Below are 15,138 nucleotides of genomic sequence, written 5' to 3'. Positions count from 1 at the left end.
TCTAAGCCTTTTTGTATGACAAAGACATTTCCAAAGAAGATGCTAAGCAGATGTGTGACTGCAAGCCACAAATTCGCAATGTAACTTGTCATTTGATGACATACAAAAATAAGCTTCAAAAATCAGTATTATCTTTTGAGGTAAATCATAATCAAATGAGGTACATAAGGTACAGGTATGAGCAATAAGGCACATTAATATTACAGTAAAGTGAATATTTACTAAATAGCATGGCCAAAGAAAAAGTGTAATATAATGACCTTTTGGTTTTTGATAGTACTTTTTATTAAGTAAATTCAAGTGAAAACCTAATAATGAATCTATTATTATCCTAAATTACTTAAAAATCTCCACTTTATAGCATTCCTATAGCAATATTAAAGGAGATTTTTAAAATAACTATAAAAGTATTCAAATGGTCAAAAATTGTGTGTGTGTGTGTGTGTGTGTGTGTGTGTGTGTGTGTGTGTGTGTGTGTGTGTGTGTGTGTGTGTGTGTGTGTGTGTGTGTGTGTGTGTGTGTGTGTGTGTGTGTGTGTGTGGGTGCGTGTCTGAACCTCGGCTTTCTATTTTTCTCCTGCTGTGTTTTCTGATTTGGCAAGAATTTGCATGTAAATGTGTATTTCCCACTTTCATCACTTTTTTGTGCTTGTCAGTTTATGTTGAACGACTTAAACTCCTCATGACTGTGAAAAATAAGAACAAGTGTTTCTTCTGAGAGCCTAATGAGTGTCTTGAGAAAGAGAGAGAGAGAGAGAGAGAGAGAGAGAGAGAGAGAGAGAGAGAGAGAGAGAGAGAGAGAGAGAGAGAGAGAGAGAGAGAGAGAGATTCTCACTAATTCTGCATGAATATTCGTGAGGATTCTTCCAAGACATCTCGAGGACCCAGTCTGCACATGAATCCTTTTTGTGTAATTGATTGCTATTGTTATGCTAATTCTATTTTCAATTAGTATCACCTAACTTTCCCACTTCAAGTTATCACTGCAGTGATTGTTGAATTTTAGCTCTTTTGAAATTCTCCTCTTTCTTTTCTTTTTTTCTTCCTCTATTCTCTTTCCTTTCATTCACTTCTGAATGTGCTGACATGCAACAATGAAGCGTTCTGATAATTAAGCTCTCTTTCTGATTTACGGTGCGCTCTAGATATTATGCAGATTGGGAAAAACAAAAGCTTTTTAAAGTTTTAACAACTTCTGCACAATCTTTGATTGATGCTCCCTCAGATGAGAGACTTGCATATGATTAATGACACATATTGATATGATATCATTTTTGAACAATTTCACTGCTTTGACTGCATTCAAATGCATTTCACGTTAGATACAACCAGGGTTGAGCACTGTTCAGAGCTGAATTGAAAAAAACCTTCATTCCAATTGGAATGTATGAGATTACAAATGTGCGTATTTGAAAGTACAATTAAACACAGAATTAAATTCATATAACAACAGTAAAAATGTATTTTATGTGCCTAAATAAATAAATGTATAGATATAACATTATTGTAATACATTATATGACTTGTATAATTATAAAAACCTTGTAAATTGTATAAAATTAAAATGATACATTTTATCGTCATTCTAAATGACATTCAAAATCAAAATCCTCTGTGTTATGTGGAAACAATTAAAACAATTTGAAGCCCATTTCTAAAATTTGAATTTAGCCCAAACATTGTGGACAGTCATAGATTGGAGCTGAAAAATATTATTGCAACAGTGGCTGTTTCAGAGGAACGAGAGGGGGATCCAGATGCAGCAAACATTTATTCAAACAAACATAAAAGTAAATCCAGGCAAACCTGATAAATGCAGAGACGGGCAAGGAAGGAGAACACAACTGAAAACAAGCGCACACATACAGTAACAACCATAGAAGGACAACACCTTCTATGATAGGCGAACAAGACACACCTGGGAACAATCATGAACTAATCAACAAGAAAAACTACAAAGGACTACAAAACATGGCACAGAACAGGAAATAGCATAAGTCCACACAAAGACAAGGGGGACATAAGACAGGAATCATAACAATTATCATAAAATCAGACTTTTTCTTCCATCGTTCAACTTTAGAGACACATTTTCTCCAAGACTGGCACAGTAGCCCAGACAATATGAGAAGTCTGTTTTAACATAAAGCTTGAAGGTAGAAAATCAGCAGACAATTAGATAAAAAAATAAAATGAAAAATAAAAATAGGATTTAAGCAAAGCGAAAAACTGACAGAGAGACTACAGTGCAGATAGAATTAGGTCAGGTTCCCTTTCAAGGGAACTCGAGCTGCGTTTGAGACGCGGTGGGAAAGCTCTGCGTGATTGCGTCGTGAAGCACGTGTATAATCAGTCCAATGGAAGAGCGAGACGTCATAGACCAGGAAGCTATAAAGCACACCAGAAAACAGACCGCGACAGCTTCTGTTGCCTTCAGCAAGCGCTCTCTGTATACTGTCCTTGTCTATTTACTGTTGTCTGTCACACGCACATTATCTATCTATCTATCTATCTATATATATATATATATATATATATATATATATTATGGCGAAACAAGAATTCAAGCGTTGTGTTGTCCCTTGCCCTCGTTTCATCACGGGTGGGGACACACATCAGCTTTGTGTTGTTTGTCTGGGAGTGGAGCATGCCCAGTCAGTTCTCGAGGGAGCTGACTGTGAGCATTGCGAGAAGCTGTCTGTGAGGACGCTCCGCTCTCGCCGGGCGTTCTTTGAGGAGGACGGTTCGGTTCGCGCTCCCCGAGGTGCGGGTCCCGCTGCTGCCGAGGCACAGCGAAGGCTTTCATCTTGGGGTTCGCATATGGATCTAGTAGCGGGGCTTGAGACGGGCCCAGCCCTTTCTCAACCCTTACCTGCTGGATCCGGTGCCTCTGCCCAGGAAGGAAACCGCGCTGCGGCTTCTCCTTCCCAGGTTGGGGCACCATTGCTGAGGCTATCCAGTTCTGAGGATCTGGATGTCGTCAGTGTTGATATGGGGGATTTTGAGTCTTCGCCAGCTCATGCCTCCGGTAATGATGAGGAGCTTATGGAGGTTTTATCTCGTGCTGTAGCTAGATTAAATATTGAATGGCCAGCCGATGATTCTCAGAGTGTTACTAAGAAAAGTTTATTAGATGAAAGATTTCTACCATCTAAAACACAGCCTCCACGTCGGGGACTCCCGTTTTTTCCCGATCTCCACAATGAGGTTTCGAGATCGTGGAATAAACCGGCGTCATTCAGAGTATTTAACCCACAAACTTCCAACTACGGTAATGTTTTGGGTGCATCTGATTATGGCTATTTGACGGTGCCTCGGGCTGAAGAGACGTTCGCAAGCTATCTCTCTCCTGAGTCATCGTCATCATTAAAAGCCCTGACGTTACCCACCAAGCCATTAAAATTTACATCTTCGCTGGTGGGTAAAGCTTATTCGGCAGCAGGTCAGGCTGCGTCATGTCTGCACACTATGTCTATACTGCAGGCATACCAGGCTGATCTGCTGAAGGATATCGATGAACGTGAGAAAGTCAGCGCTGACGCAATTCGAGAATTGCGTCGCGCAACAGACCTGTCTCTCCGGGCCACCAAGGAGACGGCCAAATCAGTGGGCCGTTCTATGGCAGCCCTGGTGGCCACGGAGCCGCATCTTTGGTTAAATCTGTCATATATAAAAGATAAAGATAGGTCTGTTCTTCTGGACGCACCACTGTCACCTTCAAGTTTGTTCGGCGACGCATTCAATTGTGTCGTCGATAGGTTTCAAGAAACGAAAAAACAATCGGCTGTTTCTTCCTCGACGTTTCGATGTCCCCGAGACTGCTGGGCGGAAAATGATTATTAAATCCGAGCAGTCTCGTCCGAGTACAAGCTCCTCACAGCACAGAGTGCATCAAAAACAGAGCGTCGCCACTTGGGCTCCTCCACAATCTGGGGAACCTGGGTGGCGGTCGCAGTCCAGGCCAGCTAGGGGTAGGCAAGATCTGAGTACTGTCATCTCTAAGAAGGCTTGGGCTAAGAAGAAATCCTGACGCCCAAGGCGTCAGGCTTCTGAGGGTGGTCCCCTCCGAGGAGGGACGATTTCGAGAAATCGTTCATCCTCGGCACCCTCTGGGGGGCGATTCTCTGAGGAGAGTCGCAGCGCTGCCACATCGGTTGTTCCCTGCCGGTTCGCCGCTTCAGGGCACCGAGGTGTCAGCGTCCCCATACGATTCTCCGAGGAGGATCGTAGAACGGTCAGTTCGGTTGTTCCCTGCCGGTTCGCCATTTCAGGGCACCGAAATGTCCGTACAACCGAATCCCGAGGCCAGTCTCGAGAGACTGGTCCCCTAAGTAGAATTTCTGGCAGCTTGGAAACTACTGCCAAATATTTCTCAGTGAGTCCTGCATATAATAGAAAAGGGTTACAGAGTTCAGTTTGGTTCTCGTCCGCCCAGATTTCAAGGGGTCCTTCCCACAGTGGTGGACCCAAGGCAGGCTCGGGTCATGGAGCTAGAAGTACTGACGCTTCTGCGAAAAGGGGCTATAGAAAGGGTTTCTCCTCCCAGCAGAGAGTCAGGGTTTTACAGCCGTTACTTCATCGTTCCCAAGAAGGATGGGGGGTTGCGTCCTATTCTAGATCTGCGTCAGTTAAACAGCAGAGTTCAGAAACTCAAGTTCAAGATGCTTACACTCAAACAGATTGTATCACAGATTCAGTCCGAGGACTGGTTTGTCACAATAGACTTGAAGGACGCTTACTTTCATGTATCCATTCATCCTCATCACAGGAAGTTCCTGAGGTTTGCTTTCGGGGGCGAAGCATACCAATATTGGGTCCTTCCATTCGGCCTAGGTTTATCACCCCGCACCTTTACGAAATGCGTGGATGCAGCGCTGGCTCCTCTGAGACTCCAGGGCATTCGCGTATTAAACTATATAGACGACTGGTTGATCCTGGCTCGTTCCGAGCAGTTGGCAGTTCGGCATCGAGATGTCGTTCTGTCTCACATAAAGAGGTTGGGGTTGCGGCTAAACACCAAGAAGAGTGTGCTCCTCCCAGCCCAGAGGACCACTTTTTTAGGGGTGATGTGGGATTCGACAACTATGCAAGCACGATTGTCTCCAGCACGTATTTCTGCGATTCTCACAGCCGTAAAGATGGTAAAACTAGGCCAGTCACTCACTGTGAAACAGTTCCAGAGACTGGTGGGTCTCATGGCAGCTGCGTCCAACGTAATTACTTTTGGCCTTCTGCACATGAGACCCCTGCAGTGGTGGCTCAGGACCAAGGGGGTTTCTCCGAGGGGAAATCCGTTTCGCACGATCAAGGTCACGCGGTTATGCCTATGTGCCTTGGTCATGTGGAAGAAACCTTGGTTCCTCGCCCAAGGCCCAGTATTGGGGGCTTCTTGTCGACGCGTAACGCTATCAACGGATGCTTCCCTCACAGGCTGGGGGGGGGTCATGAGTGGCCGCTCGGCGACAGGTGTCTGGCAGGATCATCAGCTTTCGTGGCATATAAACCGACTAGAGATGATGGCGGTATTTCAGGCTCTCAAATACTTCCTGCCAGACCTGAGAGGCCATCATGTGCTTGTCCGCACAGACAACACATCGGTGGTCTCTTACATCAACCATCAAGGGGGTCTGAGGTCCCGATTATTATGCAAACTGGCTCATCAGATCCTCCTATGGGCCCAGTGGAAATTACTGTCACTCAGGGCAGTTTATATTCCAGGGTGTTTGAATGTGGGAGCAGATATCCTGTCAAGGCAGGGGCTGAGGCCCGGGGAGTGGAGACTTCACCCCGAGGTGGTGGAGCTCCTATGGGAGAACTATGGTCAAGCTCAGATAGATCTTTTCGCATCTTACGATACAACCCATTGTCAGCTTTGGTTCTCCCTCACATATCCAACTCCTCTCGGACTGGACGCTATGGTACAGGTGTGGCCGAAGCTGCACCTGTACGCATTCCCCCCGATATCATTGCTTCCGGGAGTTCTGGAGAGGATTTCGCCAAGAAGGGGCTCATCTATTATTAGTAGCCCCGCACTGGCCGACCCGAGTGTGGTTCTCGGACCTAGTGTCCCTTCTGCACGGCTCTCCCATGGAGATTCCTGTCAGAAGGGACTTGTTATCTCAAGCAGGGGGCACGATATTTCACCCTCGCCCGGAGTTGTGGAAACTGTGGGCTTGGCCTCTGAGGGGGCCCAGCTCTTAGAATCCGGTCTCTCGACTGAGGTCGTTGAGACCATCCTTCAATCCAGAGCTCCTTCCACGAGGAAACTATATTAATTGAAATGGAAACTGTTCTCTACATGGTGTGGAGAACGTTTTTTAAATCCCGTTAACTGCCCGGTTGGTACAGTTCTCGATTTCCTACAAGACCGTTTCTCTGCTGGATTATCTCCCTCCACCTTAAAGGTGTACGTAGTGGCTATATCTGCTTATCGCTCCCCTCTGGGGGCTTCTTCTCTTGGGAGAGATCCTCTTATTATTCGTTTTCTCCGTGGTACATTGAGGCTGAGGCCTGCACTGCACTCTAGAGCACCGGCTTGGGATTTGGCCTTTGTACTTGAGGGTCTGGGCCTGGCTCCCTTCGAGCCTATTGAAGAGCTTTCAGAGAAGTTCCTTACACTAAAAACTCTATTTCTTCTCGCTATTTCTTATATCAAGAGAATTGGAGATCTGCAAGCCCTGTCGGTGGCTCCTTCATGTTTGGAATTTGCACCTGGTATGGTGAAAGCATTTTTACACCCTAGACCGGGTTACATTCCTAAGGTCCCCACTAATGTGGGGGGCCCTATTGTGCTGCAGGCTTTTTGCCCTCCACCTTTCATTACCCCAGAACAGGAAAGTCTCAATCTGTTATGTCCCGTTAGGGCTTTGGATGCCTACGTTCACAGAGCTGCCCTGTGGCGTAGATCAGAGCAGTTATTTGTCTGCTTCGGTTCAACCAAGAAAGGTTGCCCTGCATCGAGACAGGTAATGAGCAAGTGGGTAGTTGAGGCTATCTCACTTGCTTATGAAGCGGCCGGACAGCCTTCACCTATGGCTGTCCGCGCCCATTCTACTAGGAGTATGGCTGCCTCTAAGGCTTTAATTTCAGTTGTTTCCCTTCAGGACGTTTGTAATGCGGCAGGCTGGTCCTCACCGCATACATTTGTCCGATTTTACGACCTAGACCTCTCCACTCCCGGGGCTAGGCTGCTTGTTTCTTAGTGTGCGCAAGGACTCCACACAGAACGGGCATTTCTCTTTATGGCGTAGTGGATATGGGGTTCCCACCGCGTCTCAACGCAGCTCGAGTTCCCTTGAAAGGGAACGTCTCAGGTTACGTATGTAACCCTGGTTCCCTGAGAGGGAACGAGACGCTGCGTTCTCCTGGCATACTTCCTGCATGCCCTGATCGACTTGCTTCAGGCCATATCAGAAGCTGTCGCGGTCTGTTTTCTGGTGTGCTTTATAGCTTCCTGGTCTATGACGTCCTATAACGTCTCGCTCTTCCATTGGACTGATTATACACGTGCTTCACGACACAATCACGCAGAGCGTTCCCACCGCGTCTCAACGCAGTGTCTCGTTCCCTCTCAGGGAACCAGGGTTACATACGTAACCTGAGACGTTCATCTACCTGCAGGCTAACAGGGCAAATCACATCCTCAGAGTTCAAATCAAAGGAAATCTTTTAAGCATGCTGAAATGTGAAGTCAGTGACGAAACAGCAAAGTTTTCTGTCAGGAATAATTACATTATAAACTTCCAGACCCGTATGCAAAAGTTTATATAGCACACAGGCTATCCTTCTATGTGTAATCTCTCTTGTTTTCACTTAATTTTCAGTTGCAGATAACATTTTGTAAATGTAGCATGCTTCAGTCAACTGTCTGTGCTTTCTTCCACTAACTGAAAAACAAAAACTGTTCTATATCCACCTTATTCCTGACGAGCATACTGCGTTTTGAATTATGGGTGACACTTCCAGTTTGGGGAACTTCCATTCAAAAAGACTGAAACGAATCATTTCAAATCATAAAGTTGCCCTATAAAGCTTATCCGTCAGTTTGACTCAATGAGCTATCGGTTTTCTTTCATGTTTTATTTAAGAATAACGTAACAATTGGTATTTTAACATGACATGTTATAACAAGAATATCTATGGGAAGAGTTATTTTCAATCGCTGCATTCTTTTCCTCATGATTATTTTCTTTTTTCCTTTTGGATTCCGCTGTTACAGTATAAAAAAGTTCAACATATACTGCACATTTGTGGTCTGTTCTCACGATTTAATTTACAATATATACCAATAATAAATTTACTGGAATGCACGAATAATCTCTCTTTTTTTTTCTCCCCAAATTCTCACGTCTCTTTACAGATTTGTTTTCGCAGGGTAAATACAATTTACATGATACAGATTACCACAGTGATATTATACCTTCCGATTTTGCTGTGGAAATATTCACGCTTTTGGGGTTATTCATGGTCTGTTGAAAGTACCTTGTTGATGCTTTTACACTTTTAAATGTCCTTTTTAATGTTCAATGGTTGAAGGGTGAGTATAATTTTTTTTGACACAGTTTAAAATATATATTATTGCTTTGATAGAGCTAGTCTTTCAATTATTGTTTACAGGTTAACGGAAGTTACACCCATAATTCGCGAAAAGCGTCATGGGGCGTAGGAATAATGTGGATTGGAAAAAATAAGGCAATGCTCCTCCCCTTAATTTCTTAATTAACCATATTATGCAATATAATCAATATAGTCAAATACACTACTAAGGTCATTAAAACACTCTTTGTATTCCAGAGAGCCATATTATACTGTACATCTTTGCCACTGTTTGACACATTTTTGCCACTCTTTCTGTCTCCCTTAGTTACACACTGATTTGGATAAAGGGGATAGTGGAGTGAAATACACTCTCTCAGGCGATGGGGCTGGAACCATTTTCACCATTGACCAGACCACCGGGGACATACATGCTTTACGCAGTCTGGATCGGGAGGAGAAGCCTTACTACACGCTACGAGCGCAAGCGGTGGACATCGACACCAACCGTCCACTGGAACCTGAGTCAGAGTTTGTCATCAAGGTGCAGGACATCAACGACAATGAGCCAAAGTTCATGGAAGGCCCCTACACAGCTAGTGTACCTGAGATGTCACCTGTGGGTAAGAAGCCCGTTAAAATGGTTTCTTCTGCTGAAACATGGCTGGTGTTGGGTGCTAGTGGTTGGAAAAGAGTCAGTAAAGCCCTGATTTTTCCTTTATGTTTAAACTATACAAGGTTCAATTCATCAATTAGTTAATATATTATGAACTATATTTTTTTACAGCATTTGGTATTCTAGGATAATGTTAATTTATAAAAAAAAAATATGATCACATTTAATAATTAATTAATTAATTAATATGATTTATGTTTATAAATATTAATATAATAATGTTTGTTCATGCTACATTAATGTGGACTAACGGCCGTTTCACACCGCAAGCGTCAGCAGCGCGTGAGCAGCGCGTATTTTTTTCGGCATGCATGTTAATCAATGAGAGCGTTCACACCGCGAGCAGGAGCAGCGCGTGAGCGTCAAGCAGGAGCGTCGCGTGAGCAGCAGTGAAGCGGGGGTTTCGGCTTCGAGTCTATTTTTGCTGCGCTGCTCACGCTCAATTAAAGTGAAAGCACACTTTTGATGAACAAAATTAAAATGATTTCACACAAAAAGTGCCCAAAACGCATAGAATTTGCATGTCTAGTGTGTTTTAACAAGAATTGCAGTATGTCAGAAAAGGAAATGAAGACTAACATAAAGAAAATAAAATGTTATAGAAAATGTAGGCTACCCATTAAACTTGTTTTTAATTATTCAGTTTGGGCTTTGAACAAACTTCAAATGTGTTTATGACCACCAACTTCTAAAAACAAATTTTTCAAAAGTCTTTGTAAAGAAATGCTTGCTTATATGTAGCCTTATATGTAGCCTGGGAGCCGCTGTTGTGACACTGTACAAACACTTCCAGTGTGAATACTCGCGCGCGTCTGCAGCTTCAGTGACGATGTAGTTGCTCTGACGTGCTGCTCACGCGCCGCTCATGCTTGCGGTGTGAAACGGCCGTAATGGTTGTAAAAATGGTAATGGTTCCCATATAATTTTTACAAAATAGGGAACAATGCAAACAAATGTTGGAGCTAAAATAAAAATGAAATAAATAAAATAAAATAAAACAAAATTTTTAAAGCCGGTCAATGAAGGATAAGATTAAAATTATGATAGTCACAGTGTTGGAAAATTGGCATATTGAAGCTTACACCATGTCTTAAGATTCCAGCGACAAGCAATTTGTTTGTCTACTACACCATGGTCTACATGGTAATTGACAAAATCAATCAAAGACCACAGTCAATCAGAAAAGCCTATGGGCGGAGTCTATCTGCAAGCGCACGGCACTCGCAACAAAATGGATAAGTACATAAATTAATAAATATTACACCATTTTAACATTATTAAAAATACATACCGAGTAACTGAAACAATCTTTGTCATAGATTGCACTTGTTTGTTCACACTTGTTTGTTCACACTAAGTTCACAGTTTGAACATACTTGTTTCCTTTAATTTATTTTCAAGATCTGAGGTGAATTAAAAATTTTCATTTTCAGTAAAGGTCACGCAAAATTATATTTAAACTCACATAAAATTATTTTTAAATCAAATACAGCACATAATCAGTAACTGAGATTATAATTGTCATAATTTGTATGTTGTTGTTCCGGTCGCAGAAATAGAAACCGCTTCTAAAATAGAATCGTCACGTATTGTTGTCCCGCCTGTTTAGGACAAAAACTCTCATATCTTTTATCGCGTGTCGTGGGGTAGTGTAAAAAAAATTTGGAGTAAAACTAAACAGCTAAATTGAAATAAAATTAAATTAAAAAAAAATTTTATGCAATTTCAATCAATGGATGTCAAATAAATTATGCCTAAAGGTTATAAGGAATGAATGAATGTAATGTATGTAATGCAATTTAATGTAACATATGTAATACAAACAATAAAGCCTAAAGGCTACACGGATGATTGCCATAGTATTACAGCGAGAGATGCTAGAGGTCATATATTACTCTTGTAATGAGTTTGCCAAATATTCATTGGTGTGGCAGAGGGGATCTAATCCAGACATTACTGTGTGCCGTCAGATAATTAGAAGTGCATGGGCTCCAAATCCCCACCAAACTGGATTACACAGTCCTAGTAGGATTTCTCATCTCACAGAGACCTTGATTGTATTACTGATTATTTCACCAAGGCATCTGCTCCGGGTGATGATGGCAGCAGGACCTTATTTTGTTACTGTCTCTGCTTCTCTAAAAAGGCTCGTCTCTTAAGCCGGCCAGAAGTTGTATTGATTTCCACACAGCCTAATCCAATCGCCGTAACTACTAGCGGATCAATGTAGCGCTATCCTCTTGCATTCATGGAACACATTGCAGAGCTTGTTAAAGTCATAATGGCCTCCATTATTTGGACAAATATTCTTAATCATGATGTCAAATATGATTGCAGACGATGCATCAATCCCTGAGGCCACGCTGGGGAGCTATGTAATATGACGCTACGTTCCCTGCAAACATGATGGTCGATGAAATGCTGGTTCCGTTGTGTTATATAACATTTAACTGGGTACTTCACTGATTTATAGTCTAAAGAAGAGACGGAAGCTTGTTTGTTAACCAGTTTATGAAACATCAAGGGCCCACCATTGTTGTTTGCACTCACTGCATGATATTTAAACATTTAATCTCAAAACTATTTGTAATTAGACTTCAACGATATTTGATCACAGATGTATTTCTGAAATGATACAGAGTATACAAACACGCTAAATAAACATATTTAATGACATTTATAATATAATAACACTGCACATGTCTGCATTCACCTATGCTCTGGTACATTTGTCATGACAAAGATTTACTGAACAGTATCCATTATAACTTTTAGTTTAAAAACATGTGCACAAATAAAGTAATATTGATAGATTCTCACTTGTTTAAAATTATCATGTATCATTTATACTAAATGTCAAACAGTTTATTAATGCTTTATTTCGATAGTCCACTTTAGACATACTAATTTTAGGTTACTTTGACTACGTCAACTAGCAGTCATTAGAATATTATTAGACTCTCTGCTTAATATTTGCTAACTCTTTATTTTGATGCTCCACCAAAAGGCATTCTACTGAAATGTCAACATATTATAAACCTTAACCTAACAGTCTACTAATACCATAATCAGAGTTGACAAGAGTGTGCAAAGTCACTTATAGTTAGTGGAATGTCTAAAGTGGACTGTGGAAATAAAGTGTTACCAATTTGAGACACAAACACAGACCAAAACAAAAACAACAAAATTCTAAAGGAAATTGGCAAACCAGAGCCTGTCAACAGCCAACAATTGCACAGCTATTTTGACAGGTAAAACATGAAGCAGATAAATTCAAAGTTGCAACAATCCATGTGTTTCAAGCAGATTTATATTTACAGTATAAGAAAAAAATGTATGACAAATGCTAAGCAGATGTAGCCTTTAGTGTCATTATAGGCTACCTCAAATCATTACAATTACTAATATTTTATGCCGCTAACAATTTACAATTCAGCTCCAATGACTTCCAAACAAAGAGTCTGAAAATCGTATTTTCATGTATTTCACTTTATTCCAAACAAATTCCATTCAGAGTTATGTATATAGCACTTTTAATGAATGGTAATTTTGACAAAGTTGCTGTACAAACTTCAGGAATTTCCTGCAATAGTACAGCGCAGTAAACAGAAGCAGTAATTCTCTGGGACTCATACTCATTTGTAGTCATAGGCCCTGAGAGAGATCAGTCTTAAAAATGTCCCTGAACGAAAGCATTTACTGACTATTTTAGGAAATGCTAGAGTTGGTGGAACTGTTCATAAATCTGTAACAAGTCCTATGAAAACATCATGAGATTATCTTAAAATATTTCAGTTATGCTTTTGTCTTGATACCCTATATTGTTGTATAATTTACACATGAATAAATTCATGTGATATCATGTAATTCTTAATGATCGTAAGGATAAAACAACTGGAAATACACAGCGCATAGAAAGTTTAATTGCATCTTATGAAAGCTGATACTGTAAAACTGAAAATTACAGGAGATAAATCACTTTTTACAACATACTGGACATAATACCCCCGATTTAAATCGCCTTTCATCTGTTAAGCACAAAGCAAACAGTTTTGTTTCGAATTTGTTTTGAGCTTGTGAGTTTAAAGAGATTTTCATCATGGAAAAGCCAAATACATATTCAGATAAACAAAAGAAATAAGGAAAGCTTTGCATGGCAAGAGGTAAAACACCAATAGTAAAAGTCTGACATACAGTTTGGTGTCGAGCTTAATAAACTACATGCCCTATCCAACACCAAAGCCCTTTTCATGTTGCTTCCCCTGAGGATGACAGATCAGGGTAATTCACTTTGAGATTGCCTTTTCCTTGATCTGAATGGCAACGGAATGAAATGAAACCCTCCCCTTCCCAGCTGAATCAAAGCTACTCATGATCTCAGATAGCGAAATGTGAATAGACCAGTTTATAAGTGCACCATAGTCCAACATTGATTCCAACACTATTTTGCAGACGTCTGTGTGATTTATATTGTGGCTGCTGCCATCACAAAATCATAACTGGGTCTTGCTGTACAAACAAGAGAGGAGGATTCCTACAATTCTGCCTTGTCAATTTGTCCATATTTCTTGACTTTAGATGTATTTGTCATCGGGTTACAGGATTTTGCTCTGATAGAATGTGACTCTAATTTGGAGGTCACTCAAAGGAGAGGAACTATGTAGGTTTGTAATGTTTTTCACCTCTTTATGTGGAGGCCAGAACAATCTGAAAGCATGTCGATGTGTGTTGAGAGAACAAAAAAAAAAGGTAATTGCATCATCTTGTTGAAAGGGATTTCCATTGGGAAATGGCCTTGATTTAAAATCTGAACAATTACTTCTTGGTTTCTTTTGTTTCTTTCTTTTCTCTCTCTTCCAAGGCCTCAAAGTTTCTTTCCTCATCTCAAACAGTACAGTGTGATAATTCATTCTACATTGTGGTTTGAGTGTTTTCATAAAAGATGATATAAAATCACAATTGACCTTATACTTCTTATGAAATATATACCTGTAGATATGTACAATAACTACTGTATATATGTCCTATATACAAGCAATATATCAAAAGCAGGAGAATGATATGGATATAATCAGGAAACTATTCTAGAAGAACACACAATTGCTGCTAAATTGCGAGATGGTCAGAGTGCAGAATTCTGCTGCATTTCAGTAAAAGACAATGATTCAGTAAAACACGGTGATTCGGCGGACCGTGACCATCAGTTCATTCTACAATACAGATGGTTTGTCATTTATTGGGCAATTTAAAAGTGCTGCCCTTTGTAATTTAAAAACTGCTATTGCAGACATACCGAAATACAGTGGAAAATCAATACACAGGAATCTACTTGGTTTTATGTCAGCCCATCAGAACAAACGCATATAATAATGTGCCTATATAGGCCTGTTTTTGAATCTCGGTAAAACCCTATCCAATCTACCGGATCCATACAAGGGCGGATCCATACAGTTATAACCTCGAACAAAGCACATCTTTCATATTTATTCATGTCGTTTAACACAAATGAATATCCTCTGTGTATTTGCAGGTACGTATGTGATGAAGGTGACGGCAACAGATGCAGATGACCCTACATACGGCAACAGTGCCCGGGTGGTGTACAGCATACTGCACGGCCAGCCATACTTCTCCGTTGACCCCAAAACTGGTAAAGCACTCCTGAATATTTGAGAGATAACATCGGGAAAAATGTTTGCTACATTAAAAATGAAATTATTATTATAACAAACAAGTTCCGCTGCTTTGTTTGGGTAATAACAACAGGCTAGGCTCATTAATTTCACAGTTCACAGGTTTCAACATAATTACATTCATTGACCCTATTAGATAAATAAGCTCGGCGGTTTGATTTGATAATGTGGCCAGCCAAGAAAATGGATTTGTAACTCAAAATAAACTGCAATTCATTTTGAATAGCGGAACAGA

The 15,138-nt window shown here is 41.0% G+C and overlaps 1 protein-coding gene across 1 annotated transcript in view; it reads left to right on the top strand.

Annotated features, from left to right (window-relative positions):
- The window catches only part of cdh12b (cadherin 12b), a 194,075-nt gene that overhangs the window by 102,535 nt on the left and 76,402 nt on the right, over positions 1-15,138 (top strand). The window contains exons 3-4 of the mRNA XM_077200327.1: positions 8,863-9,157; positions 14,741-14,860. Coding sequence (XP_077056442.1) covers positions 8,863-9,157; positions 14,741-14,860 — 415 coding nt within the window. The remainder of the gene's footprint in view (positions 1-8,862; positions 9,158-14,740; positions 14,861-15,138) is intronic.

The sequence above is a fragment of the Siphateles boraxobius genome, unplaced genomic scaffold, assembly GCF_051911475.1.
Source record: "Siphateles boraxobius isolate OS27281-9 unplaced genomic scaffold, OSU_SipBor_1 46, whole genome shotgun sequence".
NCBI classification, from domain to species: domain Eukaryota; kingdom Metazoa; phylum Chordata; class Actinopteri; order Cypriniformes; family Leuciscidae; genus Siphateles; species Siphateles boraxobius.
The sequence above is the reverse complement of the archived record's forward strand: the minus strand, read 5'-3'. Positions and strand labels throughout refer to the sequence as shown.